The 27,966-nt window shown below is 45.7% G+C and overlaps 1 protein-coding gene across 1 annotated transcript in view; it reads right to left on the reverse strand.

Moving 5' to 3' along the window:
- Positions 1-2,594: 2,594 nt before the first annotated feature.
- The window catches only part of armh3 (armadillo like helical domain containing 3), a 49,546-nt gene continuing 24,174 nt past the window's right edge, over positions 2,595-27,966 (reverse strand). The window contains exons 21-26 of the mRNA XM_071389679.1: positions 21,765-21,847; positions 17,509-17,635; positions 14,726-14,801; positions 14,110-14,188; positions 6,063-6,179; positions 2,595-4,677 (exon numbers count right to left, since the gene is read on the reverse strand). Coding sequence (XP_071245780.1) covers positions 4,585-4,677; positions 6,063-6,179; positions 14,110-14,188; positions 14,726-14,801; positions 17,509-17,635; positions 21,765-21,847 — 575 coding nt within the window. The 3' untranslated portion in view covers positions 2,595-4,584. The remainder of the gene's footprint in view (positions 4,678-6,062; positions 6,180-14,109; positions 14,189-14,725; positions 14,802-17,508; positions 17,636-21,764; positions 21,848-27,966) is intronic.

Below are 27,966 nucleotides of genomic sequence, written 5' to 3' on the forward strand. Positions count from 1 at the left end.
CTACAGTCAGACTCATACTGTACATCAACCCAACAACATCACATCTCTCCCTCTCTCCCCACTACACTCTACAGTCAGACTCATACTGTACATCAACCCTACAACATCACATCTCTCCCTCTCTCCCCACTACACTCTACAGTCAGACTCATACTGTACATCAACCCTACATCACATCTCTCCCTCTCTCCCCACTACACTCTACAGTCAGACTCATACTGTACATCAACCCTACATCACATCTCTCCCTCTCTCCCCACTACACTCTACAGTCAGACTCATACTGTACCACAACCCTACAACACATCTCTCCCTCTCTCCCCACTACACTCTACAGTCAGACTCATACTGTATATCAACTACTACATCACATCTCTCCCTCTCTCCCCACTACACTCTACAGTCAGACTCATACTGTACATCAACCCTACAACATCACATCTCTCCCTCTCTCCCCACTACACTCAGACTCATACTGTACATCAACCCTACATCACATCTCTCCCTCTCTCCCCACTACACTCTACAGTCAGACTCATACTGTACATCAACCCTACATCACATCTCTCCCTCTCTCCCCACTACACTCTACAGTCAGACTCATACTGTACATCAAGCCTACATCACATCTCTCCCTCTCTCCCCACTACACTCTACAGTCAGACTCATACTGTACATCAACCCTACATCACATCTCTCCCTCTCTCCCCACTACACTCTACAGTCAGAATCATACTGTACCACAACCCTACAACACATCTCTCCCTCTCTCCCCACTACACTCTACAGTCAGACTCATACTGTATATCAACCCTACATCACATCTCTCCCTCTCTCCCCACTACACTCTACAGTCAGACTCATACTGGACATCAACCCTAAAACCATGACACAAAAGGGCAACACGACTAGTAGATAAAGGTTCGTAGGGATGAGAGAAATATCACCACACCGTGTGTTGATGATAAATAAGGTTAGAATGGTGCAGGTATGATCCACTTCTCTGTGTCTGAATAGTCATAACAAGGTTAGAATGGTGCTGGTATGATCCACTTCTCTGTGTCTGAATAGTCATAACAAGGTTAGAATGGTGCAGGTATGATCCACTTCTCTGTGTCTGAATAGTCATAACAAGGTTAGAATGGTGCTGGTATGATCCACTTCTCTGTGTCTGAATAGTCATAACAAGGTTAGAATGGTGCTGGTATGATCCACTTCTCTGTGTCTGAATAGTCATAACAAGGTTAGAATGGTGCTGGTATGATCCACTTCTCTGTGTCTGAATAGTCATAACAAGGTTAGAATGGTGCTGGTATGATCCACTTCTCTGTGTCTGAATAGTCATAACAAGGTTAGAATGGTGCTGGTATGATCCACTTCTCTGTCTCTGAATAGTCATAACAAGGTTAGAATGGTGCTGGTATGATCCACTTCTCTGTCTCTGAATAGTCATAATAAGGTTAGAATGGTGCTGGTATGATCCACTTCTCTGTCTCTGAATAGTCATAATAAGGTTAGAATGGTGCTGGTATGATCTACTTCTCTGTGTCTGAATAGTCATAACAAGGTTAGAATGGTGCTGGTATGATCCACGTCTCTGTGTCTGAATAGTCATAACAAGGTTAGAATGGTGCTGGTATGATCCACTTATCTGTGTCTGAATAGTCATAACAAGGTTAGAATGGTGCTGGTATGATCCACTTCTCTGTGTCTGAATAGTCATAACAAGGTTAGAATGGTGCTGGTATGATCCACTTCTCTGTGTCTGAATAGTCATAACAAGGTTAGAATGGTGCTGGTATGATCCACTTCTCTGTGTCTGAATAGTCATAACAAGGTTAGAATGGTGCTGGTATGATCCACTTCTCTGTGTCTGAATAGTCATAACAAGGTTAGAATGGTGCTGGTATGATCCACTTCTCTGTGTCTGAATAGTCATAACAAGGTTAGAATGGTGCTGGTATGATCCACTTCTCTGTCTCTGAATAGTCATAACAAGGTTAGAATGGTGCTGGTATGATCCACTTCTCTGTGTCTGAATAGTCATAACAAGGTTAGAATGGTGCTGGTATGATCCACTTCTCTGTGTCTGAATAGTCATAACAAGGTTAGAATGGTGCTGGTTGGATCCACTTCTCTGTCTCTGAATAGTCATAACATGGTTAGAATGGTGCTGGTATGATCCACTTCTCTGTGTCTGAATAGTCATAACAAGGTTAGAATGGTGCTGGTATGATCCACATCTCTGTGTCTGAATAGTCATAACAAGTCATATTAATGGTGACAGCCAAAGGTCTCCATGTACAAACCACAACACTTCAGATTAATGCCAATTTAGGCTTCATTAAATAAACCTCTGTTAGAATGAAATAAATTCTGTTTTGGCTGTGATAACCGACAGGACACCATCAGGAACGTTGTCGGTGCACAGTAGAACACCTGCTGGGTGTCGACGAACAGTGACGATTTAACACGGAAGGTCAACGGGAAATGAACAGAACATAAACAGTCAATGTTCTGAGGTCAGAGGTTATTTGTAGCATTGGTCCGAGCGGTCTGTCTTGTCCTTAACAAAGCAGGGACACCACAGGAAGTGAGTAGCAGGAAACCAACTTTTATTTTAAAAGACAAACAGACAAATAATACTACTAGCTACAGGAGTTAGAGAGGAAGAGAGAGAATCCTACATTCAAATAAAGAGAGAGAAGAGAGAGTTGCATAATTTGTTTTTTTTATCAATCTTCAATACTAGGGTCCTCAGAGAAATCTCTTGTGCAGGGCTTTGTTCAAGATCACAAATGTTGTGCAACGTTACCCGAAAACAGCTTTTGTGACCTTATAGAACAACTAGCGCAGGGGTGAAGTTTCCCGAGGTACAGATCTAGGATCAGCTTCCCCTCCCCCAATCATAACCTTAACCGTTAATGGGGGAAATGCTAAGCTGACCCAGGATCAGCATTTAGGGGAAACTTCACCCCGGCTCCATGAGTCTGTTAATGCTGGACGTCACCACTGTTGAGAATACAGCTAGCTTGTAAACGTAGCCTACGTATGTAGCCACTTCTCAAAATGGCTGCCATACTGTCCTTATCGGCTGTGTGAATGTAGCCTCGTACGACCATCCTGACCGCTGAGCTCTCATTTGGTCTCACTTCATTTCATCCGTGTAGCAAAACAGACAGTAAGCTTGTGATATCAGGATGGTCGTATGAGGTTAGTGTAAATGTATTCTCAGGATAAAAAGAGAGAAAAATAGGATGTATTCAAAACGTGAAGAAGGTAAAAATGTTTTCGCTCCCACATAAACATTCATAAACACCAGGAAACAGGAAACACTTTGCTTGTTTTTGTCTGTATTTCTTTCATTTTGTTATTTTTTCTGAATCCGAGAGACAACTAAATTCCATGTCTGATTTATCAAACTCGGGGAAGGTTGTCTCGGATCGTTCGTTCATGTCAAACGACACCGATGGATCGGTTGCCTAGTAACGGAAGGCGAACCAACAGAGCAGAGAAAACAAACAACCAAATGTACATTTTTTAGAACTAAAAGGTTTTTTTCAACAACAAAAACAAAGAAGAAGAATCATTCAATCAATTCAATGATCAGTTTAACAACAGAAGTTACAATGTTACAACGACAGCCTCCCACAACGGCACCCTATTCCCTATATAGTGCACTACCAACAGTTATAGTGCACTACCAAACGTAGTACACTATATAGGGAATAGGGTGCCATTTGGGAAGGAGATTGGATATTTGCATGGACCAGTCTGGTAACAGTCCTGCCAATATACACACACAAACACAATGTAGTAATAGCGCTCACACACACTCATCCCTTCAGACAGAAACCACTCAAACACACACATCGCGTATAGACTTCCAGACAAACCCCACCAGTCAGCCAGATCAGCCCCAGAGTAGTATGGTGTGTGGTGGGGACCAGTCGACCGGTGTGTCCGTCAGTATCTGGAGGAGTTGGCATCATTTCCTCAAACCGGGGGGTGAGAGAGGTGGTGGGGGGTTTGGTTAGTGGGGGAGAGGTGTGTGAAGGGCAGGTGGGGAGACAGAGAGGTGAGGCAGTGGGGGAGAGGTGTGTAGGGCAGGTGGGGAGACAGAGAGGCGAGGCAGTGGGGGAGAGGTGTGTAGGGCAGGTGGGGAGACAGAGAGGCGAGGCAGTGGGGGAGAGGTGTGTAGGGCAGGTGGGGAGACAGAGAGGCAAGGCAGTGGGGGAGAGATGTGTGTAGGGCAGGTGGGGAGACAGAGAGGCGAGGCAGTGGGGGAGAGGTGTGTAGGGCAGGTGGGGAGACAGAGAGGCGAGGCAGTGGGGGAGAGGTTTGTAGGGCAGGTGGGGAGACAGAGAGGTGAGGCAGTGGGGGAGAGGTGTGTAGGGCAGGTGGGGAGACAGAGAGGTGAGGCAGTGGGGGAGAGATGTGTGCCCCTCCCTCTCCGGAGATGGTGGAGAACTCTTTGAGAGGGGGGTGTGTGGATGGGTGAGGAGGGAGGAGTGTGTAGTCAGATAGAGGAGTGTGTGTGTAGTCAGATAGAGTCAGGGGGGGTGAGGACTATACATATGTCTCTTAGGAGATGGTGGAGAACTCTTTGAGCAGGAGGTCCTGACTCAGTGTGTTCAGAGACACATTCTTCCTCACATTCAGACTGATGGAGCGAACCTAGAGGGAGGGAGAGAGAGAGAGAGAGAGAGGGAGAGAGGGAGGGAGAGAGAGAGAGAGGGAGGGAGAGAGAGAGAGGGGGGGGAGAAAGAGAGAGGGAGGGGGAGAGAGGGAGAGAGAGGGAGGGAGAGGGAAAGAGGGAGAGAGAGAGTGAGTAGGGCTGCATGATATGGGCAACAAAATAATTGTGATTTGACCTGTAATAAAGATCAAAACACTTGGAATCCTAGAAATAGAATGATTATAATTAAGAAGAAAGTGGAAAGCAGCATCGTTCTAGTTTGGAACAATCTGCCTGGATCTGACCTGACAGAACAGCAAACTAATAGTGAACCTGACAGAACAGCAAACTAATAGTGAACCTGACAGAACAGCAAACTAATAGTGAACCTGACAGAACAGCAAACTAATAGTGAACCTGACAGAACAGCAAACTAATAGTGAACCTGACAGAACAGCAAACTAATAGTGAACCTGACAGAACAGCAAACTAATAGTGAATCTAACAGAACAGCAAACTAATAGTGAACCTAACAGAACAGCAAACTAATAGTGAACCTAACAGAACAGCAAACTAATAGTGAATCTAACAGAACAGCAAACTAATAGTGAACCTAACAGAACAGCAAACTAATAGTGAACCTAACAGAACAGCAAACTAATAGTGAACCTAACAGAACAGCAAACTAATAGTGAACCTAACAGAACAGCAAACTAATAGTGAACCTAACAGAACAGCAAACTAATAGTGAACCTAACAGAACAGCAAACTAATAGTGAACCTAACAGAACAGCAAACTAATAGTGAATCTAACAGAACAGCAAACTAATAGTGAACCTAACAGAACAGCAAACTAATAGTGAACCTAACAGAACAGCAAACTAATAGTGAACCTAACAGAACAGCAAACTAATAGTGAATCTAACAGAACAGCAAACTAATAGTGAATCTAACAGAACAGCAAACTAATAGTGAACCTAACAGAACAGCAAACTAATAGTGAACCTAACAGAACAGCAAACTAATAGTGAACCTAACAGAACAGCAAACTAATAGTGAACCTAACAGAACAGCAAACTAATAGTGAACCTAACAGAACAGCAAACTAATAATGAACCTAACAGCAAACTAATAGTGAATCTAACAGCGAGGAAGAACTGTGCTGCTTGATTGACATGGGGTGGGGCTTGGTGTGAGGGAAGCAGTCACAAGAGGTCAGGGAGATGACAAAAACTGACACTACAGTGGCGTTTCAAAATATTTTTTACGATTTGATGTGAATTCAACTAATTGTGCAGAACTATGAGTGAGACACCAACTTTACCAATACAAGCATGTATCATGTCCCATGTACTGTGTGTGTGTTTATACTGTTCCCTCTCACCAGGTCTTTAAAGAAGGCAGCCTCCTTAGGTTGTTCAGAGTATCTCTCAAACTGGTCCAGACCATCCTGCAGCTTCAGGGTCAGCGTGTCATAGTTGGACCGAACCACCTCCAATACCTACAGGGGGAGGGGGGGACATTTTGAAATAGATGAAGAGAGAGATGAGATATGGAGAAGAGAGATGGAAAGAGGGAGAGAGAGAGAACGGTAGGGAACGAGAGAGAGGGGAGAAAAATAGGAAGATAGAGGGGGAGGAGAGAGATGGGAAGAGAGAGAGAACGGTAGGGAAAGAGAGAGAGGGGAGGAAAATAGGAAGATAGAGGGGGAGATGGGAAGAGGAAACGAGAGAGATTTTATTACAATGTATATTATTTTATTACAATATATATTATTTTATTACAATATATATTATTTTATTACAATATATATTATTTTATTACAATATATATTGTATACATTGCTGCATGGCAATATTGCTGCAATGATTTTCATACCAATAAAGCAGCTTGAATTTGAGAAAGAGGGAGAGAGAAGGATGGAGAGGAGAGAGAGGCTACCCTGCTGTCTCCTGTTAATTATCATATTAGTTTTTCATTTATTTGATTCTTTCTCTTCCCAGATCCACATTCCATTAGTTCTCTCTGATGCACATGTTTAACAGTGATCTGTCTATCGTTTCCTCTCTGCTGCACTCGTTTAACAGTGATCTGTCTATCCTTTCAAACAAGTAAGGGGAATAGATGATACAGTAAACTGGAATAGAGGAGAAGTCTCTTCCTAAGAGAGAGAAGAGGAGAGGATGTCTGGAACAATTCTCCACTGGTTCTCCACACATCTATTTCTAAGAGAGAGAAGAGGAGAGGATGTCTGGAACAATTCTCCACTGGTTCTCCACACATCTCTCTCTGTCTCACACGCACAGAGAACCCAAATAGTTATTTTACAAGGAACAACATGTTTTCAGGCAGCTGTGAAGAATGCACAAAGACGCATGAACAAACCCCTGTATCATGCTGAGAGGAGAGAGAGGCACTCAACAAACACACAACAAATATTAAACCTGATGAATGACGGAAGCACACAAACACACAACACAGTTTCCTTACACTCAACCACACACACACACACACACACACACACACACACACACACACACACACACACACACACACACACACACACACACACACACACACACACACACACACACACACACACACACACCCCAGTTTGCAAAAACAATTTCAAACACACACACACACACAGTGAAAAGGGTGAGTGTTGATTCTCCCAGAGACATGAAAAGTGAAACGGGACTGGAGCAACAGACATGTTTCTTCTCCTTTGTCCTGATAAATGTTACCACCAGGGGAAGTGCTGTTGTTTTTACTTCTGATGGTAAACTACTGAAATATTCATCTACAGTACCTCTCTCTCTCTCAGTCTCTCTTCACTTCTCTCCCTACAACGACAACACTGAGATTAATGGAGTGTGTGTGTGTGTGTGTGTGTGTGTGTGTGTGTGTGTGATCCTCTTATGAGAGAGGGAGATAAGAAACATGTGTTTATTCAAATTTATCAATGCAAGGATGTGGAGAAGGATAGAGGGGTAGAGGGAGGGAGGGAGGGAGAGAGAGAGAGAGAGGGAGAAGGAGAGAGAGAGAGAGGGAGGGGTAGAGGGAGGGAAAGAGAGAGAGAGAGAGAGAGAGAGAGGGATAGAGGGAGGGAAAGAGAGAGAGAGAGAGACAGAGAGGGGTAGAGGGAGGGAGAGAGAGAGAGAGAGAGAGAGAGGCAGGGGTAGAGGGAGGGAGAGAGAGAGAGGCAGGGGTAGAGGGAGGGAGAGAGAGAGAGGGGGGTAGAGGGAGGGAGAGAGAGAGAGGCAGGGGTAGAGGGAGGGAGAGAGAGAGAGGGGGGTAGAGGGAGGGAGAGAGAGAGAGAGAGGCAGGGGTAGAGGGAGGTAGAGAGAGACCCCTGATAGATACACACCCTGATAGATTAACATGTCCACCAAAATAATACCAAAACGTACGCTTGTTTTATCGACATCCAAAAAGCATTCGATTCTATTTGGTATACAGGACTGTTCTACAAAGTTATTGAAAGTGGTGTAGGGGGTAAAACATATGACATAATTAAATCAAAGTATACTGGCAATACGTGCAGCATCAAAATTAGCAAGAAAATAACAGAATTCTTTAACCAGGGCCGGGGCCTTCGTCAGGGTTGCAATGTGAGCCCTGCACTCTTTAATATTGACATCAATGAATTGGCCACTATTCTAGAAAAATCCTCAGCCCCTGGTGTTAGTCTCCAGAGTTCAGAGGTTAAATGCCTGCTCTTCACAGATGACCTATGCCTGCTGTCACCCACAGCACATGGCCTACAGCAGAGCCTGGACCTGCTAGAGCAGTACTGCCAGACCTGGGCCCTGGCAGTAAACCCCAAAAAGACGAAAATAATGATTCTCCAGAGAAGATTCAGATATCAGGGAATTAGACCAACGTTCTCAATTGGTACAAAATATATAGAGTACTGCACACACTACAATTACGTATGCCAGACAAAATTGATTCACTGTTTAAAGGATCCCCCCCCCCACCCCAGAAAAGTGAGGCGGGCGAGAAAACAAAAAACACATTAAGTGGAGAAGGAAGAACAGTACTTTACCACATTGTCCTCGGCTATATGGACATGAACAACAGGAGAAATACTACATTTCAGACTGATTTTCAGATTATTATCAATACACAAACTAACATTAATGAACATTATTCACATAGGATGTATAATAGAATGCAACATCCTGTCATATTCAAACAGAGCAATGTATGAATGTATTATCAGTTCATTAATCTACTTAATTGTAAAGCCTAACAAATTCAACAATGATTGACAATAAATAATCTACTTAATTGTAAAGACTAACAAATTCAACAATGATTGACAATAAATAATCTACTTAATTGTAAAGCCTAACAAATTCAACAATGATTGACAATAAATAATCTACTTAATTGTAAAGACTAACAAATTCAACAATGATTGACAATAAATAATCTACTTAATTGTAAAGACTAACAAATTCAACAATGATTGCCAATAAATAATTGTAATCAACATTAAAATGTTGATGCATAATAATGAGTTCATTACCTGGATGCATCTCTATAGGCAAGGCTTTAACAAAATATTCAACCAAATATGATTAGGCCTCTCATAGACTAGGCCTTGTAGAAACAGGGTCAATCAAGTTAGGTCTGCCAAATTAACGTAGCATTGGAAAAAAAGACATAAATCCAGCCATAGAGCATAACCTACCATCATCAAAATAAAAATAAATGTTCATAACATGCACAATTAGAAGCATCAATCTATATGGAGAAAGCGTGACTAAATCCGCCCAGTAACTTCGCTCAGCGCATCCTCCTTCGATTGTCTCGTCTGGCTGCCAACGAACAGCCCCCCCCCCCCCTGCTGATCTGCACGATGTGTGTACGTTCCTCTGGCTGCCAACGAACAGCCCCCCCCTGCTGATCTGCACGATGTGTGTACGTGCCTCTGGCTGCCAACGAACAGCCCCCCCCTGCTGATCTGCACGATGTGTGTACGTGCCTCTGGCTGCCAACGAACAGCCCCCCCCCCCCCCCTGCTGATCTGCACGATGTGTGTACGTGCCTCTGGCTGCCAACGAACAGCCCCCCCCCTGCTGATCTGCACGATGTGTGTACGTGCCTCTGGCTGCCAACGAACAGCCCCCCCCTGCTGATCTGCACGATGTGTGTACGTGCCTCTGGCTGCCAACGAACAGCCCCCCCCCTGCTGATCTGCACGATGTGTGTACGTGCCTCTGGCTGCCAACGAACAGCCCCCGCCCCCCCCTGCTGATCTGCACGATGTGTGTAGGTGCCTCTGGCTGCCAACGAACAGCCCCCCCTGCTGATCTGCACGATGTGTGTACGTGCCTCTGGCTGCCAACGAACAGCCCCCCCCCTGCAGATCTGCACGATGTGTGTACGTGCCTCTGGCTGCCAAAGAACAGCCCCCCCCCTGCTGATCTGCACGATGTGTGTACGTGCCTCTGGCTGCCAAAGAACAGCCCCCGCCCCCCCCTGCTGATCTGCACGATGTGTGTACGTGCCTCTGGATGCCAACGAACAGCCCCCCCCTGCTGATCTGCACGATGTGTGTACGTGCCTCTGGCTGCCAACGAACAGCCCCCCCCCCCCCCCCTGCTGATCTGCACGATGTGTGTACGTGCCTCTGGCTGCTAACGAACAGCCCCCCTTGCTGATCTGCACGATGTGTGTACGTGCCTCTGGCTGCCAACGAACAGCCCCCCCCTGCTGATCTGCACGATGTGTGTACGTGCCTCTGGCGTGCCTCTGGCGTGCCTCTGGCGTGCCTCTGGACACCAGCTTGCACTGCGTCTTCGCTGATGACTGACCTGATGAATGACCTGATGAATGACCTGATAACTGACCTGATGACTGACCTGATGACTGACCTGATGACTGACCTGATGACTGACCTGATGAATGACCTGATGAATGACCTGATAACTGACCTGATGAATGACCTGATGAATGACCTGATGAATGACCTGATGAATGACCTGATGAATGACCTGATGAATGACCTGATGAATGACCTGATAACTGACCTGATGACTGACCTGATGAATGACCTGATAACTGACCTGATGACTGACCTGATAACTGACCTGATGAATGACCTGATGACTGACCTGATGAATGACCTGATAACTGACCTGATGAATGACCTGATAACTGACCTGATGAATGACCTGATAACTGACCTGATGACTGACCTGATGAATGACCTGATAACTGACCTGATGACTGACCTGATGAATGACCTGATAACTGACCTGATGACTGACCTGATGACTGACCTGATGAATGACCTGATGACTGACCTGATGACTGACCTGATGAACGACCTGATAACTGACCTGATGAATGACCTGATGAATGACCTGATGACTGACCTGATGACTGACCTGACTGACCTGATGACTGACCTGATGACTGACCTGATGACTGACCTGATGAATGACCTGATAACTGACCTGATGACTGACCTGATGACTGACCTGATGACTGACCTGATGACTGACCTGATGAATGACCTGATGAATGACCTGATAACTGACCTGATGACTGACCTGATGACTGACCTGATGACTGACCTGATAACTGACCTGATGACTGACCTGATGAATGACCTGATGACTGACCTGATGACTGACCTGATGACTGACCTGATGACTGACCTGATGAATGACATGATAACTGACCTGATAACTGACCTGATAACTGACCTGATAACTGACCTGATGAATGACCTGATAACTGACCTGATAACTGACCTGATAACTGACCTGATGACTGACCTGATGACTGACCTGATGACTGACCTGATGACTGACCTGATGACTGACCTGATGACTGACCTGATGACTGACCTGATGACTGACCTGATGACTGACCTGATGACTGACCTGATGACTGACCTGATGACTGACCTGATAACTGACCTGATAACTGACCTGATGAATGACCTGATGAATGACCTGATGAATGACCTGATGAATGACCTGATAACTGACCTGATGACTGACCTGATGAATGACCTGATAACTGACCTGATGACTGACCTGATAACTGACCTGATGAATGACCTGATGACTGACCTGATGAATGACCTGATAACTGACCTGATGAATGACCTGATAACTGACCTGATGAATGACCTGATAACTGACCTGATGACTGACCTGATGAATGACCTGATAACTGACCTGATGACTGACCTGATGAATGACCTGATAACTGACCTGATGACTGACCTGATGACTGACCTGATGAATGACCTGATGACTGACCTGATGACTGACCTGATGAACGACCTGATAACTGACCTGATGAATGACCTGATGAATGACCTGATGAATGACCTGATAACTGACCTGATGACTGACCTGATGACTGACCTGATGACTGACCTGATGACTGACCTGATGAATGACCTGATAACTGACCTGATGACTGACCTGATGACTGACCTGATGACTGACCTGATGACTGACCTGATGAATGACCTGATGAATGACCTGATAACTGACCTGATGACTGACCTGATGACTGACCTGATGACTGACCTGATAACTGACCTGATGACTGACCTGATGAATGACCTGATGACTGACCTGATGACTGACCTGATGACTGACCTGATGACTGACCTGATGAATGACATGATAACTGACCTGATAACTGACCTGATAACTGACCTGATAACTGACCTGATAACTGACCTGATGAATGACCTGATAACTGACCTGATAACTGACCTGATAACTGACCTGATGACTGACCTGATAACTGACCTGATAACTGACCTGATGACTGACCTGATGACTGACCTGATGACTGACCTGATGACTGACCTGATGACTGACCTGATGACTGACCTGATAACTGACCTGATAACTGACCTGATAACTGACCTGATAACTGACCTGATAACTGACCTGATGACTGACCTGATGACTGACCTGATGACTGACCTGATGACTGACCTGATAACTGACCTGATGACTGACCTGATAACTGACCTGATAACTGACCTGATGACTGACCTGATAACTGACCTGATAACTGACCTGATAACTGACCTGATAACTGACCTGATCTCTGGCCAGTCAATTGGTTTAATTACATTGTTGTTTCGTCTATTACATCGCTTCTAATAGATCTGAAAATGACGCAATAACCATGAATTTAACCGACTGTTTGTTTATAATGAGGGACGTCCCACGTTTAACCTGGACTCATAAATAGTAGGAATTTGCGCCGGCTTCAGCCATGACGGCACGAGAGAGAAATGAAACATCTGCAAGTCGCCTGTAGGTGCGAGCGCGTGTATTTCACTGTCCAATCCGAGGCTGGAACAATCCGAGGCTGGAACAGAAGCGAGCGAGGAGGAAAGGGAGGAAGGAAGAGGAGCCATAAGAAGGAGAGGGAAAGAGAGGAGGTGGTGTGACAGAGAGTGAGTGAGTGAGGTAGAGAGGTCGAGAGGTTACCATCTGTAGGCTGTCTCTACTGCAGCACCACCTGGCTCAATCAGACAGGCTAGCAAAGGCTAATGAACACACCTGTACTCTCCTGCGCCAACAAACCATCCCCTCGCAAGCCAACTCACGGCCCATGTCCCTCAGTCAGAAGGCTGTGTACGGGTCAGTCCCACTACACGCTGCAGCAGCAGCAGACCTACACAACCTGACCTGGCAGTCTGGAGAGAACACTTTACACACACTTCTAATGAAGAAGGAAACTATGGCTGGAGTCCTACATGGATCCCTATTTCATATGTAGTGCACTACTTCTGCCATTTGGGACTCAACCCACCTGCAACTTTACATTACAGTCACTTCTAATGAGGAAATTCAAATCTCATCTAAAGGTCAAAGTGTACATTGACGTCATTTGACTTAAACGTATTCTCTTCCTGTTGGGAATACATTCGGGAGATATCAGCTGAGAGGTAATTGGGGTGTGTAATGACAGAATCTCTCTCCCCATCTCTCTCTCTGTGTAATGACAGAATCCATCACTGTGCTTATCAGCTGGTAAATAAAGCATATATACGCCAAAACCTTCTCCCTTTCTTTCCTCTCCTCCCTTTCCTGGCCCTTCATTTTTCTCTCCTCTCATTAAATGCTGCCTGATGGAGTGTGGTTAAAAGCCTATCTCCTGGTGCAATGCGAATAACACTGTTTCATGGGATGTGTTCCATTGTGATGTCATAAAGAGCCACAGTCTGAATTTAAACACTGTTGTCATTGTGACGCCATCAGATGGCCATTGTGATGTCAAAAAGAATGCAAAAGCTTTCACTGGGCCATTATGACATCCCAAGTAGGCATGTTGTGACATCATTGCTTTATTTATCCCTTATTTTACCAGGTAAGTTGATGTCACACTCAAAATAGAGTGTCCTGTGACATCATAAGGGGCGTGTTTACCTGGTCCTCAGACAGCTGGGAGATGTGGTTCACTGCAGCGTAGGACTCAATCTTGGGGTTGAAATGGTTGATAATGGCCCTGAAAACACACCCCCACACACAGAAACACAGAATTAGTGGAAGCATTGGTGAGAGAGAAGGTAGAAATACGTAAATCACAGACTTTTATAGAGGAGCTCCATTGCTGTGATGGAATTCTGTTTTATCTTCCAATATATTTAAACATGAAGAAATATAAAACTGGATGGGACCAACACTGCAGCATATATTAGGTATTCTGAACTAGGAGAGGAGAGGAGAGGAGAGGAGAGGAGAGGAGAGGAGAGGAGAGGAGAGGAGAGGAGAGAGAGAGAGAGAGAGAGAGAGAGAGAAAGAGAGACCAAACTAACACACACGTTATGAGAAAGCTCTAAACAAATGAAGCCTCGTCAAACCCATTTTCAACCAGCTCCTCTAACTGACAGATAGAAAAGCTGAAAGTGTAAACCAGGAAATGGCAGAAGACAAAAGAGATGACAGTCTGTGTAATAGATATTTCTGCAAGGTAAAGTATTCCCCAACACTATTCACTAACTGGTACAAACACTACCAATACACAGTAAGTGTGTGTCCTTACCTGACGTTGACCAGTGAGTGTGTGACTTTACTGGCAGGCTCCTTCCACTGGCCTGTGTTGGTGGACACTCTCAGTACTGTGAGGAAGACAGTTCAGTCATCAGGATTCACTTAGACACAAACACACAGTCATTTCAGACAGACTGGCCCATGTAGTAGAGGTTACAGACTGATAGACAGACTGACCCATGTAGTAGAGGTTACAGACTGACTGACAGACTGACCCATGCAGTAGAGGTTACAGACTGACAGACAGACTGACCCATGTAGTAGAGGTTACAGACTGACAGACAGACTGACCCATGTAGTAGAGGTTACAGACTGACAGACAGACTGACCCATGTAGTAGAGGTTACAGACTGACAGACTGGCCCATGTAGTAGAGGTTACAGACTGACAGACAGACTGACCCATGTAGTAGAGGTTACAGACTGACAGACTGGCCCATGTAGTAGAGGTTACAGACTGACAGACAGACTGACCCATGTAGTAGAGGTTACAGACTGACTGACAGACTGACCCATGTAGTAGAGGTTACAGACTGACAGACAGACTGACCCATGTAGTAGAGGTTACAGACTGACAGACTGGCCCATGTAGTAGAGATTACAGACTGACAGACTGACCCATGCAGTAGAGGTGACTGACAGACAGACTGACCCATGTAGTAGAGGTTACAGACAGACAGACTGACCCATGCAGTAGAGGTTACAGACAGACAGACTGACCCATGTAGTAGAGGTTACAGACTGACAGACAGACTGGCCCATGTAGTAGAGGTTACAGACTGACAGACAGACTGACCCATGTAGTAGAGGTTACAGACTGACTGACAGACTGACCCATGCAGTAGAGGTTACAGACTGACAGACAGACTGACCCATGTAGTAGAGGTTACAGACTGACAGACAGACTGACCCATGTAGTAGAGGTTACAGACTGACAGACAGACTGACCCATGTAGTAGAGGTTACAGACTGACAGACTGGCCCATGTAGTAGAGATTACAGACTGACAGACTGACCCATGCAGTAGAGGTGACTGACAGACAGACTGACCCATGTAGTAGAGGTTACAGACAGACAGACTGACCCATGCAGTAGAGGTTACAGACAGACAGACTGACCCATGTAGTAGAGGTTACAGACTGACAGACAGACTGGCCCATGTAGTAGAGGTTACAGACTGACAGACTGGCCCATGTAGTAGAGCTTACAGACAGACAGACTGACCCATGTAGTAGAGGTTACAGACTGACAGACAGACTGGCCCATGTAGTAGAGGTTACAGACTGACAGACAGACTGACCCATGTAGTAGAGGTTACAGACAGACAGACAGACTGACCCATGTAGTAGAGGTTACAGACTGACAGACAGACTGGCCCATGTAGTAGAGGTTACAGACTGACAGACAGACTGACCCATGTAGTAGACGTTACAGACTGACAGAAAGACTGACCCATGTAGTAGAGGTTACAGACTGACAGACAGACTGACCCATGTAGTAGAGGTTACAGACTGACAGACAGACTGACCCATGTAGTAGAGGTTACAGACTGACAGACAGACTGGCCCATGTAGTAGAGGTTACAGACTGATAGACAGACTGACCCATGTAGTAGAGGTTACAGACAGACAGACTGACCCATGTAGTAGAGGTTACAGACTGACAGACAGACTGACCCATGTAGTAGAGGTTACAGACTGATAGACAGACTGACCCATGCAGTAGAGGTTACAGACAGACAGACTGACCCATGTAGTAGAGGTTACAGACTGACAGACAGACTGACCCATGTAGTAGAGGTTACAGACTGACAGACAGACTGACCCATGTAGTAGAGGTTACAGACTGACAGACAGACTGACCCATGCAGTAGAGGTTACAGACAGACATACAGACTGACCCATGCAGTAGAGGTTACAGACTGACAGACTGACCCATGCAGTAGAGGTTACAGACAGACAGACTGACCCATGCAGTAGAGGTTACAGACAGACAGACTGACCCATGCAGTAGAGGTTACAGACAGACAGACTGACCCATGCAGTAGAGGTTACAGACAGACAGACTGACCCATGCAGTAGAGGTTACAGACAGACAGACTGACCCATGCAGAAGAGGTTACAGACAGACAGACTGACCCATGCAGTAGAGGTTACAGACAGACAGACTGACCCATGCAGTAGAGGTTACAGACAGACAGACTGACCCATGCAGTAGAGGTTACAGACAGACAGACTGACCCATGCAGTAGAGGTTACAGACAGACAGACTGACCCATGCAGTAGAGGTTACAGACAGACAGACTGACCCATGCAGTAGAGGTTACAGACAGACAGACTGACCCATGCAGTAGAGGTTACAGACAGACAGACTGACCCATGCAGTAGAGGTTACAGACAGACAGACTGACCCATGCAGTAGAGGTTACAGACAGACAGACAGACTGACCCATGCAGTAGAGGTTACAGACAGACAGACAGACTGACCCATGCAGTAGAGGTTACAGACAGACAGACAGACTGACCCATGCAGTAGAGGTTACAGACAGACAGACAGACTGACCCATGCAGTAGAGGTTACAGACAGACAGTCTGACCCATGCAGTAGAGGTGACAGACAGACAGACTGGCCCATGCAGTAGAGGTTACAGACTGACCCATGTAGTAGAGGTTACAGACTGACAGACTGACCCATGTAGTAGAGGTTACAGACTGACCCATGCAGTAGAGGTTACAGACTGACCCATGTAGTAAAGGTTACAGACAGACAGACTGACCCATGCAGTAGAGGTTGTCAAAGATCTGGTGCATCCTGACGATCTCATAGTAAAGTTCATCATAACTGTTGGAGGTGGGCAGGAACGTATCTCCATATGTTATAAACATGTTGAACAGATTCACCACCTGGAGAGAGAGAGGGGGAGGAGAGGAGAGGAGAGAAGAGAGGAGAGAGGAGAGAGGAGAGAGAGAGAGAGAGAGAGAGAGGGAGGGAGGGAGGGAGGGAGGGAGGGAGGGAGGGAGGGAGGGAGGGAGGGAGGGAGGGAGGGAGGGAAATCAAATCATTCATGAGAGAAAGAAAGAATGTCAAGAACTATGTGGGACACTGAGCTAAAGGGCGTTGTAGTTTTCATTAAGCAAATATTCAACCAAGTTCAGCGCAAGAACGTGGTAATTAACTACAACGACCATAATCCACTGCGTCAGTTTTCCCCCAGCACAGACTGAGATGGATACACTTTTCCGCCTGCTACGTTTGGTTAGATACACACAGACCACATGAGAGAGGAAAGTACACAACAACTAGACTGGGGCATAGAGACAGTTCATGGAAGTGAGCCTCACCTCCTTAGAACAACTAGACTGGGGCATAGAGACAGTTCTTGGAAGTGAGCCTCACCTCCTTAGAACAACTAGACTGGGGCATAGAGACAGTTCATGGAAGTGAGCCTCACCTCCTTAGAACAACTAGACTGGGGCATAGAGACAGTTCATGGAAGTGAGCCTCACCTCCTTAGAACAACTAGACTGGGGCATAGAGACAGTTCATGGAAGTGAGCCTCACCTCCTTAGAACAACTAGACTGGGGCATAGAGACCGTTCATGGAAGTGAACCTCACCTCCTTAGAACAACTAGACTGGGGCATAAAGACAGTTCGTGGAAGTGAGGCTCACCTCCTTAGAACAACTAGACTGGGGCATAGAGACAGTTCTTGGAAGTGAGCCTCACCTCCTTAGAACAACTAGACTGGGGCATAGAGACAGTTCATGGAAGTGAGCCTCACCTCCTTAGAACAACTAGACTGGGGCATAGAGACAGTTCATGGAAGTGAGCCTCATCTCCTTAGAACAACTAGACTGGGGCATAGAGACAGTTCATGGAAGTGAGCCTCACCTCCTTAGAACAACTAGACTGGGGCATAGAGACCGTTCATGGAAGTGAACCTCACCTCCTTAGAACAACTAGACTGGGGCATAGAGACAGTTCATGGAAGTGAGCCTCATCTCCTTAGAACAACTAGACTGGGGCATAGAGACAGTTCATGGAAGTGAGCCTCACCTCCTTAGAACAACTAGACTGGGGCATAGAGACAGTTCGTGGAAGTGAGGCTCACCTCCTTAGAACAACTAGACTGGGGCATAGAGACAGTTCTTGGAAGTGAGCCTCATCTCCTTAGAACAACTAGACTGGGACATAGAGACAGTTCATGGAAGTGAGCCTCACCTCCTTAGAACAACTAGACTGGGGCATAGAGACCGTTCATGGAAGTGAGGCTCACCTCCTTAGAACAACTAGACTGGGGCATAGAGACCGTTCATGGAAGTGAGCCTCACCTCCTTAGAACAACTAGACTGGGGCATAGAGACCGTTCATGGAAGTGAGCCTCACCTCCTTAGAACAACTAGACTGGGGCATAGAGACAGTTCATGGAAGTGAGCCTCACCTCCTTAGAACAACTAGACTGGGGCATAGAGACCGTTCATGGAAGTGAGCCTCACCTCCTTAGAACAACTAGACTGGGGCATAGAGACAGTTCATGGAAGTGAGCCTCACCTCCTTAGAACAACTAGACTGGGACATAGAGACCGTTCATGGAAGTGAGCCTCATCTCCTTAGAACAACTAGACTGGGACATAGAGACAGTTCTTGGAAGTGAGCCTCATCTCCTTAGAACAACTAGACTGGGACATAGAGACAGTTCTTGGAAGTGAGCCTCATCTCCTTAGAACAACTAGACTGGGACATAGAGACAGTTCTTGGAAGTGAGCCTCACCTCCTTAGAACAACTAGACTGGGGCATAGAGACAGTTCATGGAAGTGAGCCTCATCTCCTTAGAACAACTAGACTGGGGCATAGAGACCGTTCATGGAAGTGAACCTCACCTCCTTAGAACAACTAGACTGGGGCATAGAGACCGTTCATGGAAGTGAGCCTCATCTCCTTAGAACAACTAGACTGGGGCATAGAGACAGTTCATGGAAGTGAGCCTCATCTCCTTAGAACAACTAGACTGGGGCATAGAGACAGTTCGTGGAAGTGAGGCTCACCTCCTTAGAACAACTAGACTGGGACATAGAGACAGTTCATGGAAGTGAGCCTCACCTCCTTAGAACAACTAGACTGGGGCATAGAGACAGTTCATGGAAGTGAGCCTCACCTCCTTAGAACAACTAGACTGGGACATAGAGACAGTTCATGGAAGTGAGCCTCACCTCCTTAGAACAACTAGACTGGGGCATAGAGACAGTTCATGGAAGTGAGCCTCACCTCCTTAGAACAACTAGTAACGTGATTTAGTCAGACAGCTCTGCAGCACACTAAGGCAGGCTAGGCTCCCTAATTAGGAGGACTAAAGTACGATAAGAACAGAGATAGTGTTGTCTGGCTGGCTGACTGCTATTGCCTGAACAGAGATAATGTTGTCTGGCTGGCTGACTGCTACTGCCTGAACAGAGATAATGTTGTCTGGCTGGCTGACTGCTACTGCCTGAACAGAGATAATGTTGTCTGGCTGGCTGCCTGAACAGAGATAATGTTGTCTGGCTGGCTGACTGCTACTGCCTGAACAGAGATAATGTTGTCTGGCTGGCTGACTGCTACTGCCTGAACAGAGATAATGACTTTAAGGAATGAAAAATAACTATAAGTAACATACAGTAATATTTCATTATTTCATAGTAATGTCCTGTTTCTATTGATGTCTACCCAGTGTGCACCTGACAGAGACAATAGAATGTTCACTATTTTTGGCTTTGGAATGTACATTAAAAAGCTCTGAAATCATTTTTATGTCATTAATACATGACATACAAATCAAAAACCGTGATTATTTTGTAATAATGGAACCCAAACAGAAGCGACCTCAGAAAGCACTCGTCGCTCAGGACTAACTTTGAGACACCACTCTATCATTTTCTCTAAACACTTTCAAACACTGGATAAAACACACACACAGAGAGAGAGAGAGAGACGCACACACACGGACACAGATACAAGATGACAGAGCGGAAGGGTGTGTGTGTGTGTTCTCACCAGCAAGGCCAGGTGAAAGATGTGTTAGGGACCAGGGGCCAACAGAACAGTCTAGTGTTAGAGGCTAGGGGCCAACAGAACAGTCTAGTGTTAGAGGCTAGGGGCCAACAGAACAGTCTAGTGTTAGAGGCTAGGGGCCAACAGAACAGTCTAGTGTTAGAGGCTAGGGGCCAACAGAACAGTCTAGTGTTAGAGGCTAGGGGCCAACAGAACAGTCTAGTGTTAGAGGCTAGGGGCCAACAGAACAGTCTAGTGTTAGAGGCTAGGGGCCAACAGAACAGTCTAGTGTTAGAGGCTAGGGGCCAACAGAACAGTCTAGTGTTAGAGGCTAGGGGCCAACAGAACAGTCTAGTGTTAGAGGCTAGGGGCCAACAGAACAGTCTAGTGTTAGAGGCTAGGGGCCAACAGAACAGTCTAGTGTTAGAGGCTAGGGGCCAACAGAACAGTCTAGTGTTAGAGGCTAGGGGCCAACAGAGAAGTCTAGTGTTAGAGGCTAGGGGCCAACAGAACAGTCTAGTGTTAGAGGCTAGGGGCCAACAGAACAGTCTAGTGTTAGAGGCTAGGGGCCAACAGAACAGTCTAGTGTTAGAGGCTAGGGGCCAACAGAACAGTCTAGTGTTAGAGGCTAGGGGCCAACAGAACAGTCTAGTGTTAGAGGCTAGGGGCCAACAGAACAGTCTAGTGTTAGAGGCTAGGGGCCAACAGAACAGTCTAGTGTTAGAGGCTAGGGGCCAACAGAACAGTCTAGTGTTAGAGGCTAGGGGCCAACAGAACAGTCTAGTGTTAGAGGCTAGGGCAGGAAGTTTTTAGCCCGAGGGCCACATCTGCATTTTTGAAATTCAACAGAGGGCCACACATATATTTGGACCAATTTGTTCGTCAAAAATTGTCAAAAATGTTTTGGGGTTAGGAGCTAGGGGTAGGGAGCTAGGGGTTAGGAGCTAGGGGTCTAGGGGTTAGGGTCTAGGGATAGATATTAGTGGATGTATGTGTGTTCTCACCAGTAGAGCCAGGTGAAAGATGTTGTGCTTGGCCAACAGAACGGTCTCATTGGACAGCAGGAATTTCAACAGGTTGATCAGAGCTGGTGGAAAAAGAGAAGGCAAAGAAACACACATTATTAATACACTTCAATACAACACAACCACAGACAGATAGGAGAAACACACAATATTATTATAATACAACACAACCACAGACAGATAGGAGAAACACACAATATTATTATAATACAACACAACCACAGACAGACAGGAGAAACACACAATATTATTATAATACAACACAACCACAGACAGATAGGAGAAACACACAATATTATTATAATACAACACAACCACAGACAGATAGGAGAAACACACAATATTATTATAATACAACACAACCACAGACAGACAGGAGAAACACACAATATTATTATAATACAACACAACCACAGACAGATAGGAGAAACACACAATATTATTATAATACAACACAACCACAGACAGATAGGAGAAACACACAATATTATTATAATACAACACAACCACAGCTTGTCTCTGAATGGAAGGACAAACAGACAATGTAACTGTTCAGACCCTCTGCTGGACTCATCAGTATGTGAGACAATGGAAAGACAGAGGAGGTGGAATGGAAGAGAGAGTAGCACCCTCACTGTTATTGTGCTGAGGGTCTGAGCAGAAAATATACTGTTACTGTGCTGAGGGTCTGAGCAGAAAATATACTGTTACTGTGCTGAGGGTCTGAGCAGAAAATATACTGTTACTGTGCTGAGGGTCTGAGCAGAAAATATACTGTTACTGTGCTGAGGGTCTGAGCAGAAAATATACTGTTACTCTGCTGAGGGTCTGAGCAGAAAATATACTGTTACTGTGCTGAGGGTCTGAGCAGAAAATATACTGTTAGTGTGCTGAGGGTCTGAGCAGAAAATATACTGTTACTGTGCTGAGGGTCTGAGCAGAAAATATACTGTTACTGTGCTGAGGGTCTGAGCAGAAAATACACTGTTACTGTGCTGAGGGTCTGAGCAGAAAATACACTGTTACTGTGCTGAGGGTCTGAGCAGAAAATACACTGTTAGTGTGCTGAGGGTCTGAGCAGAAAATACACTGTTACTGTGCTGAGGGTCTGAGCAGAAAATATACTGTTACTGTGCTGAGGGTCTGAGCAGAAAATATACTGTTACTGTGCTGAGGGTCTGAGCAGAAAATATACTGTTAGTGTGCTGAGGGTCTGAGCAGAAAATATACTGTTAGTGTGATGAGGGTCTGAGCAGAAAATATACTGTTAGTGTGATGAGGGTCTGAGCAGAAAATATACTGTTACTGTGCTGAGGGTCTGAGCAGAAAATATACTGTTACTGTGCTGAGGGTCTGAGCAGAAAATATACTGTTAGTGTGATGGGGTCTGAGCAGAAAATATACTGTTATTGCAGGAAGCTGCAGAGCTGAGGAGATGAATACATTTATAAAGCAGTGCTTTTATTAAGGCATAATTCATGGAGACATTCACACACACACACGAGCCAGCTGCAGGCATAATTCATGGAGAGAGACATTCACACACACACACACACACACACACACACACACACACACACACACACACACACACACACACACACACACACACACACACACACACACACACACACACACACACACACACACACACACACACACACACACACACACACACACACACACACACACACACACACACACACACACACCAGCTGCAGGCATAATTCATGGAGAGAGACATTCACAAACACAAACACACACACACTGCCTGACTGACACACACACACACACGCGCCAGCCGCAGGCATAATTCATGGACACACACACACACAGGCATAATTCATGGCGCGGGAGCCATTCACAAAGAGACAGAGGAAGATTAGAGATGGGACAGTGTTGGGGGACACAAACACGTGCATGCTGAAAACATACACTCAGACGAAACACCCACGGTCTCACACACACACACACACACACACACACACACCACACACACACACACACACACACACACACACACACACACACACACACACACACACACACACCTCTGCAGGGCCCAAACGGTTTCGTTTCATGTTTCATACACTGGTTTGATCACAGCAACAGAGACAACGTGAGATCAAAGGTTTACATTATTCATGTGTTGTTCTCTGCTCATCACTGACAATCAATTGCTAAGTGTGTGTGAGTGTGTGTGTTCTAAGTGTGTGTGTGTTCTGAATGTGTTTAAGTGTGTGTGTGTTCTGAATGTGTTTAAGTGTGTGTGTGTGTGTGTGTGTGTGTGTGTGTGTGTGTGTGTGTGTGTGTGTGTGTGTGTGTGTGTGTGTGTGTGTGTGTGTGTGTGTCAGGGTTTCCCGTTAGTCGGTAATAGACGGCTTTTGACTGATATTTTTTATTTTGTACGATAAATTAAATTGCTGCTGGCCAACTGTCCGGGAGAAGAAGACATCCCATTGATAAATAATTATTTTTAGCCTGGTCATTGATAAATAATTATTCTTAGCCTGGTCATTGATAAATAATTATTTTAGCCTGGTCATTGATAAATAATTATTTTAGCCTGGTCATTGATAAATAATTATTCTTAGCCTGGTCATTGATAAATAATTATTTTAGCCTGGTCATTGATAAATAATTATTTTAGCCTGGTCATTGATAAATAATCATTTTTAGCCTGGTCATTGATAAATAATTATTTTAGCCTGGTCATTGATGAATAATTATTTTTAGCCTGGTCATTGATAAATAATTATTCTTAGCCTGGTCATTGATGGAAATACATTTGACCGGCCATTCTTATTGGTCTACAGGTTAATTTGCATAATTTAGTGGAATTAAATTGGCACGTGTGTACAGTATATTCGTAATGCATTATATTTATCACACACGTGTACAGCACACAGATACAGAGTCTTCGAGAGTAAAATCTGTCAGAGTGAGAGCTGTTACTACAGCTCCTCAAACAGGCAACGCAAGGCAGCCTTCATCACCACGTCACACACCACTTTGTAATGAGATGAACAGGCAGTCTTCATCACCACGTCACACACCACTTTGTAATGAGATGGAGGCAGCCTTCATCACCACGTCACACACCACTTTGTAATGAGATGGAGGCAGCCTTCATCACCACGTCACACACCACTTTGTAATGAGATGGAGGCAGCCTTCATCACCACGTCACACACCACTTTGTAATGAGATGGAGGCAGCCTTCATCACCACGTCACACACCACTTTGTAATGAGATGGAGGCAGCCTTCATCACCACGTCACACACCACTTTGTAATGAGATGGGGCAGCCTTCATCACCACGTCACACACCACTTTGTAATGAGATGGAGGCAGCCTTCATCACCACGTCACACACCACTTTGTAATGAGATGGGGCAGCCTTCATCACCACGTCACACACCACTTTGTAATGAGATGGAGGCAGCCTTCATCACCACGTCACACACCACTTTGTAATGAGATGGGGCAGCCTTCATCACCACGTCACACACCACTTTGTAATGAGATGGAGGCAGCCTTCATCACCACGTCACACACCACTTTGTAATGAGATGGGGCAGCCTTCATCACCACGTCACACACCACTTTGTAATGAGATGGAGGCAGCCTTCATCACCACGTCACACACCACTTTGTAATGAGATGGAGGCAGTCTTCATCACCACGTCACACACCACTTTGTAATGAGATGGAGGCAGTCTTCATCACCACGTCACACACCACTTTGTAATGAGATGGGGCAGCCTTCATCACCACGTCACACACCACTTTGTAATGAGATGGAGGCAGTCTTCATCACCACGTCACACACCACTTTGTAATGAGATGAAGGCAGTCTTCATCACCACGTCACACACCACTTTGTAATGAGATGGGGCAGCCTTCATCACCACGTCACACACCACTTTGTAATGAGATGGAGGCAGCCTTCATCACCACGTCACACACCACTTTGTAATGAGATGGGGCAGTCTTCATCACCACGTCACACACCACTTTGTAATGAGATGGAGGCAGCCTTCATCACCACGTCACACACCACTTTGTAATGAGATGGAGGCAGTCTTCATCACCGCGTCACACACCACTTTGTAATGAGATGGGGCAGTCTTCATCACCGCGTCACACACCACTTTGTAATGAGATGGAGGCAGTCTTCATCACCGCGTCACACACCACTTTGTAATGAGATGGGGCAGTCTTCATCACCGCGTCACACACCACTTTGTAATGAGATGGAGGCAGTCTTCATCACCGCGTCACACACCACTTTGTAATGAGATGGAGGCAGTCTTCATCACCACGTCACACACCACTTTGTAATGAGATGGAGGCAGTCTTCATCACCACGTCACACACCACTTTGTAATGAGATGGAGGCAGTCTTCATCACTACGTCACACACCACTTTGTAATGAGATGGAGGCAGTCTTCATCACTACGTCACACACCACTTTGTAATGAGATGAACAGGCAGTCTTCATCACCACGTCACACACCACTTTGTAATGAGATGGAGGCAGTCTTCATCACTACGTCACACACCACTTTGTAATGAGATGAACAGGCAGTCTTCATCACCACGTCACACACCACTTTGTAATGAGATGGAGGCAGTCTTCATCACCACGTCACACACCACTTTGTAATGAGATGAACAGGCAGTCTTCATCACCACGTCACACACCACTTTGTAATGAGATGGAGGCAGTCTTCATCACCACGTCACACACCACTTTGTAATGAGATGGAGGCAGCCTTCATCACCACGTCACACACCACTTTGTAATGAGATGGAGGCAGCCTTCATCACCACGTCACACACCACTTTGTAATGAGATGGAGGCAGTCTTCATCACCACGTCACACACCACTTTGTAATGAGATGGAGGCAGTCTTCATCACCACGTCACACACCACTTTGTAATGAGATGGAGGCAGCCTTCATCACCACGTCACACACCACTTTGTAATGAGATGGAGGCAGTCTTCATCACCACGTCACACACCACTTTGTAATGAGATGGAGGCAGTCTTCATCACCACGTCACACACCACTTTGTAATGAGATGGAGGCAGTCTTCATCACCACGTCACACACCACTTTGTAATGAGATGGAGGCAGTCTTCATCACCACGTCACACACCACTTTGTAATGAGATGGAGGCAGCCTTCATCACCACGTCACACACCACTTTGTAATGAGATGGAGGCAGTCTTCATCACCACGTCACACACCACTTTGTAATGAGATGGAGGCAGCCTTCATCACCACGTCACACACCACTTTGTAATGAGATGGAGGCAGTCTTCATCACCACGTCACACACCACTTTGTAATGAGATGGAGGCAGTCTTCATCACCACGTCACACACCACTTTGTAATGAGATGGAGGCAGCCTTCATCACCGCGTCACACACCACTTTGTAATGAGATGGAGGCAGTCTTCATCACCACATCACACACCACTTTGTAATGAGATGAAGGCAGTCTTCATCACCACGTCACACACCACTTTGTAATGAGATGGGGCAGCCTTCATCACCACGTCACACACCACTTTGTAATGAGATGAAGGCAGTCTTCATCACCACGTCACACACCACTTTGTAATGAGATGAAGGCAGTCTTCATCACCACGTCACACACCACTTTGTAATGAGATGGAGGCAGTCTTCATCACACACCACTTTGTAATGAGATGAACAGGCAGTCTTCATCACCACGTCACACACCACTTTGTAATGAGATGGAGGCAGTCTTCATCACACACCACTTTGTAATGAGATGGAGGCAGTCTTCATCACACACCACTTTGTAATGAGATGGAGGCAGTCTTCATCACACACCACTTTGTAATGAGATGAAGGCAGTCTTCATCACACACCACTTTGTAATGAGATGAAGGCAGTCTTCATCACCACGTCACACACCACTTTGTAATGAGATGGAGGCAGTCTTCATCACACACCACTTTGTAATGAGATGGAGGCAGTCTTCATCACACACCACTTTGTAATGAGATGAAGGCAGTCTTCATCACCACGTCACACACCACTTTGTAATGAGATGGAGGCAGTCTTCATCACACACCACTTTGTAATGAGATGGAGGCAGTCTTCATCACACACCACTTTGTAATGAGATGGGGCAGTA

This window comes from Salvelinus alpinus, chromosome 2 (assembly GCF_045679555.1).
Source record: "Salvelinus alpinus chromosome 2, SLU_Salpinus.1, whole genome shotgun sequence".
NCBI classification, from domain to species: Eukaryota; Metazoa; Chordata; class Actinopteri; order Salmoniformes; family Salmonidae; genus Salvelinus; species Salvelinus alpinus.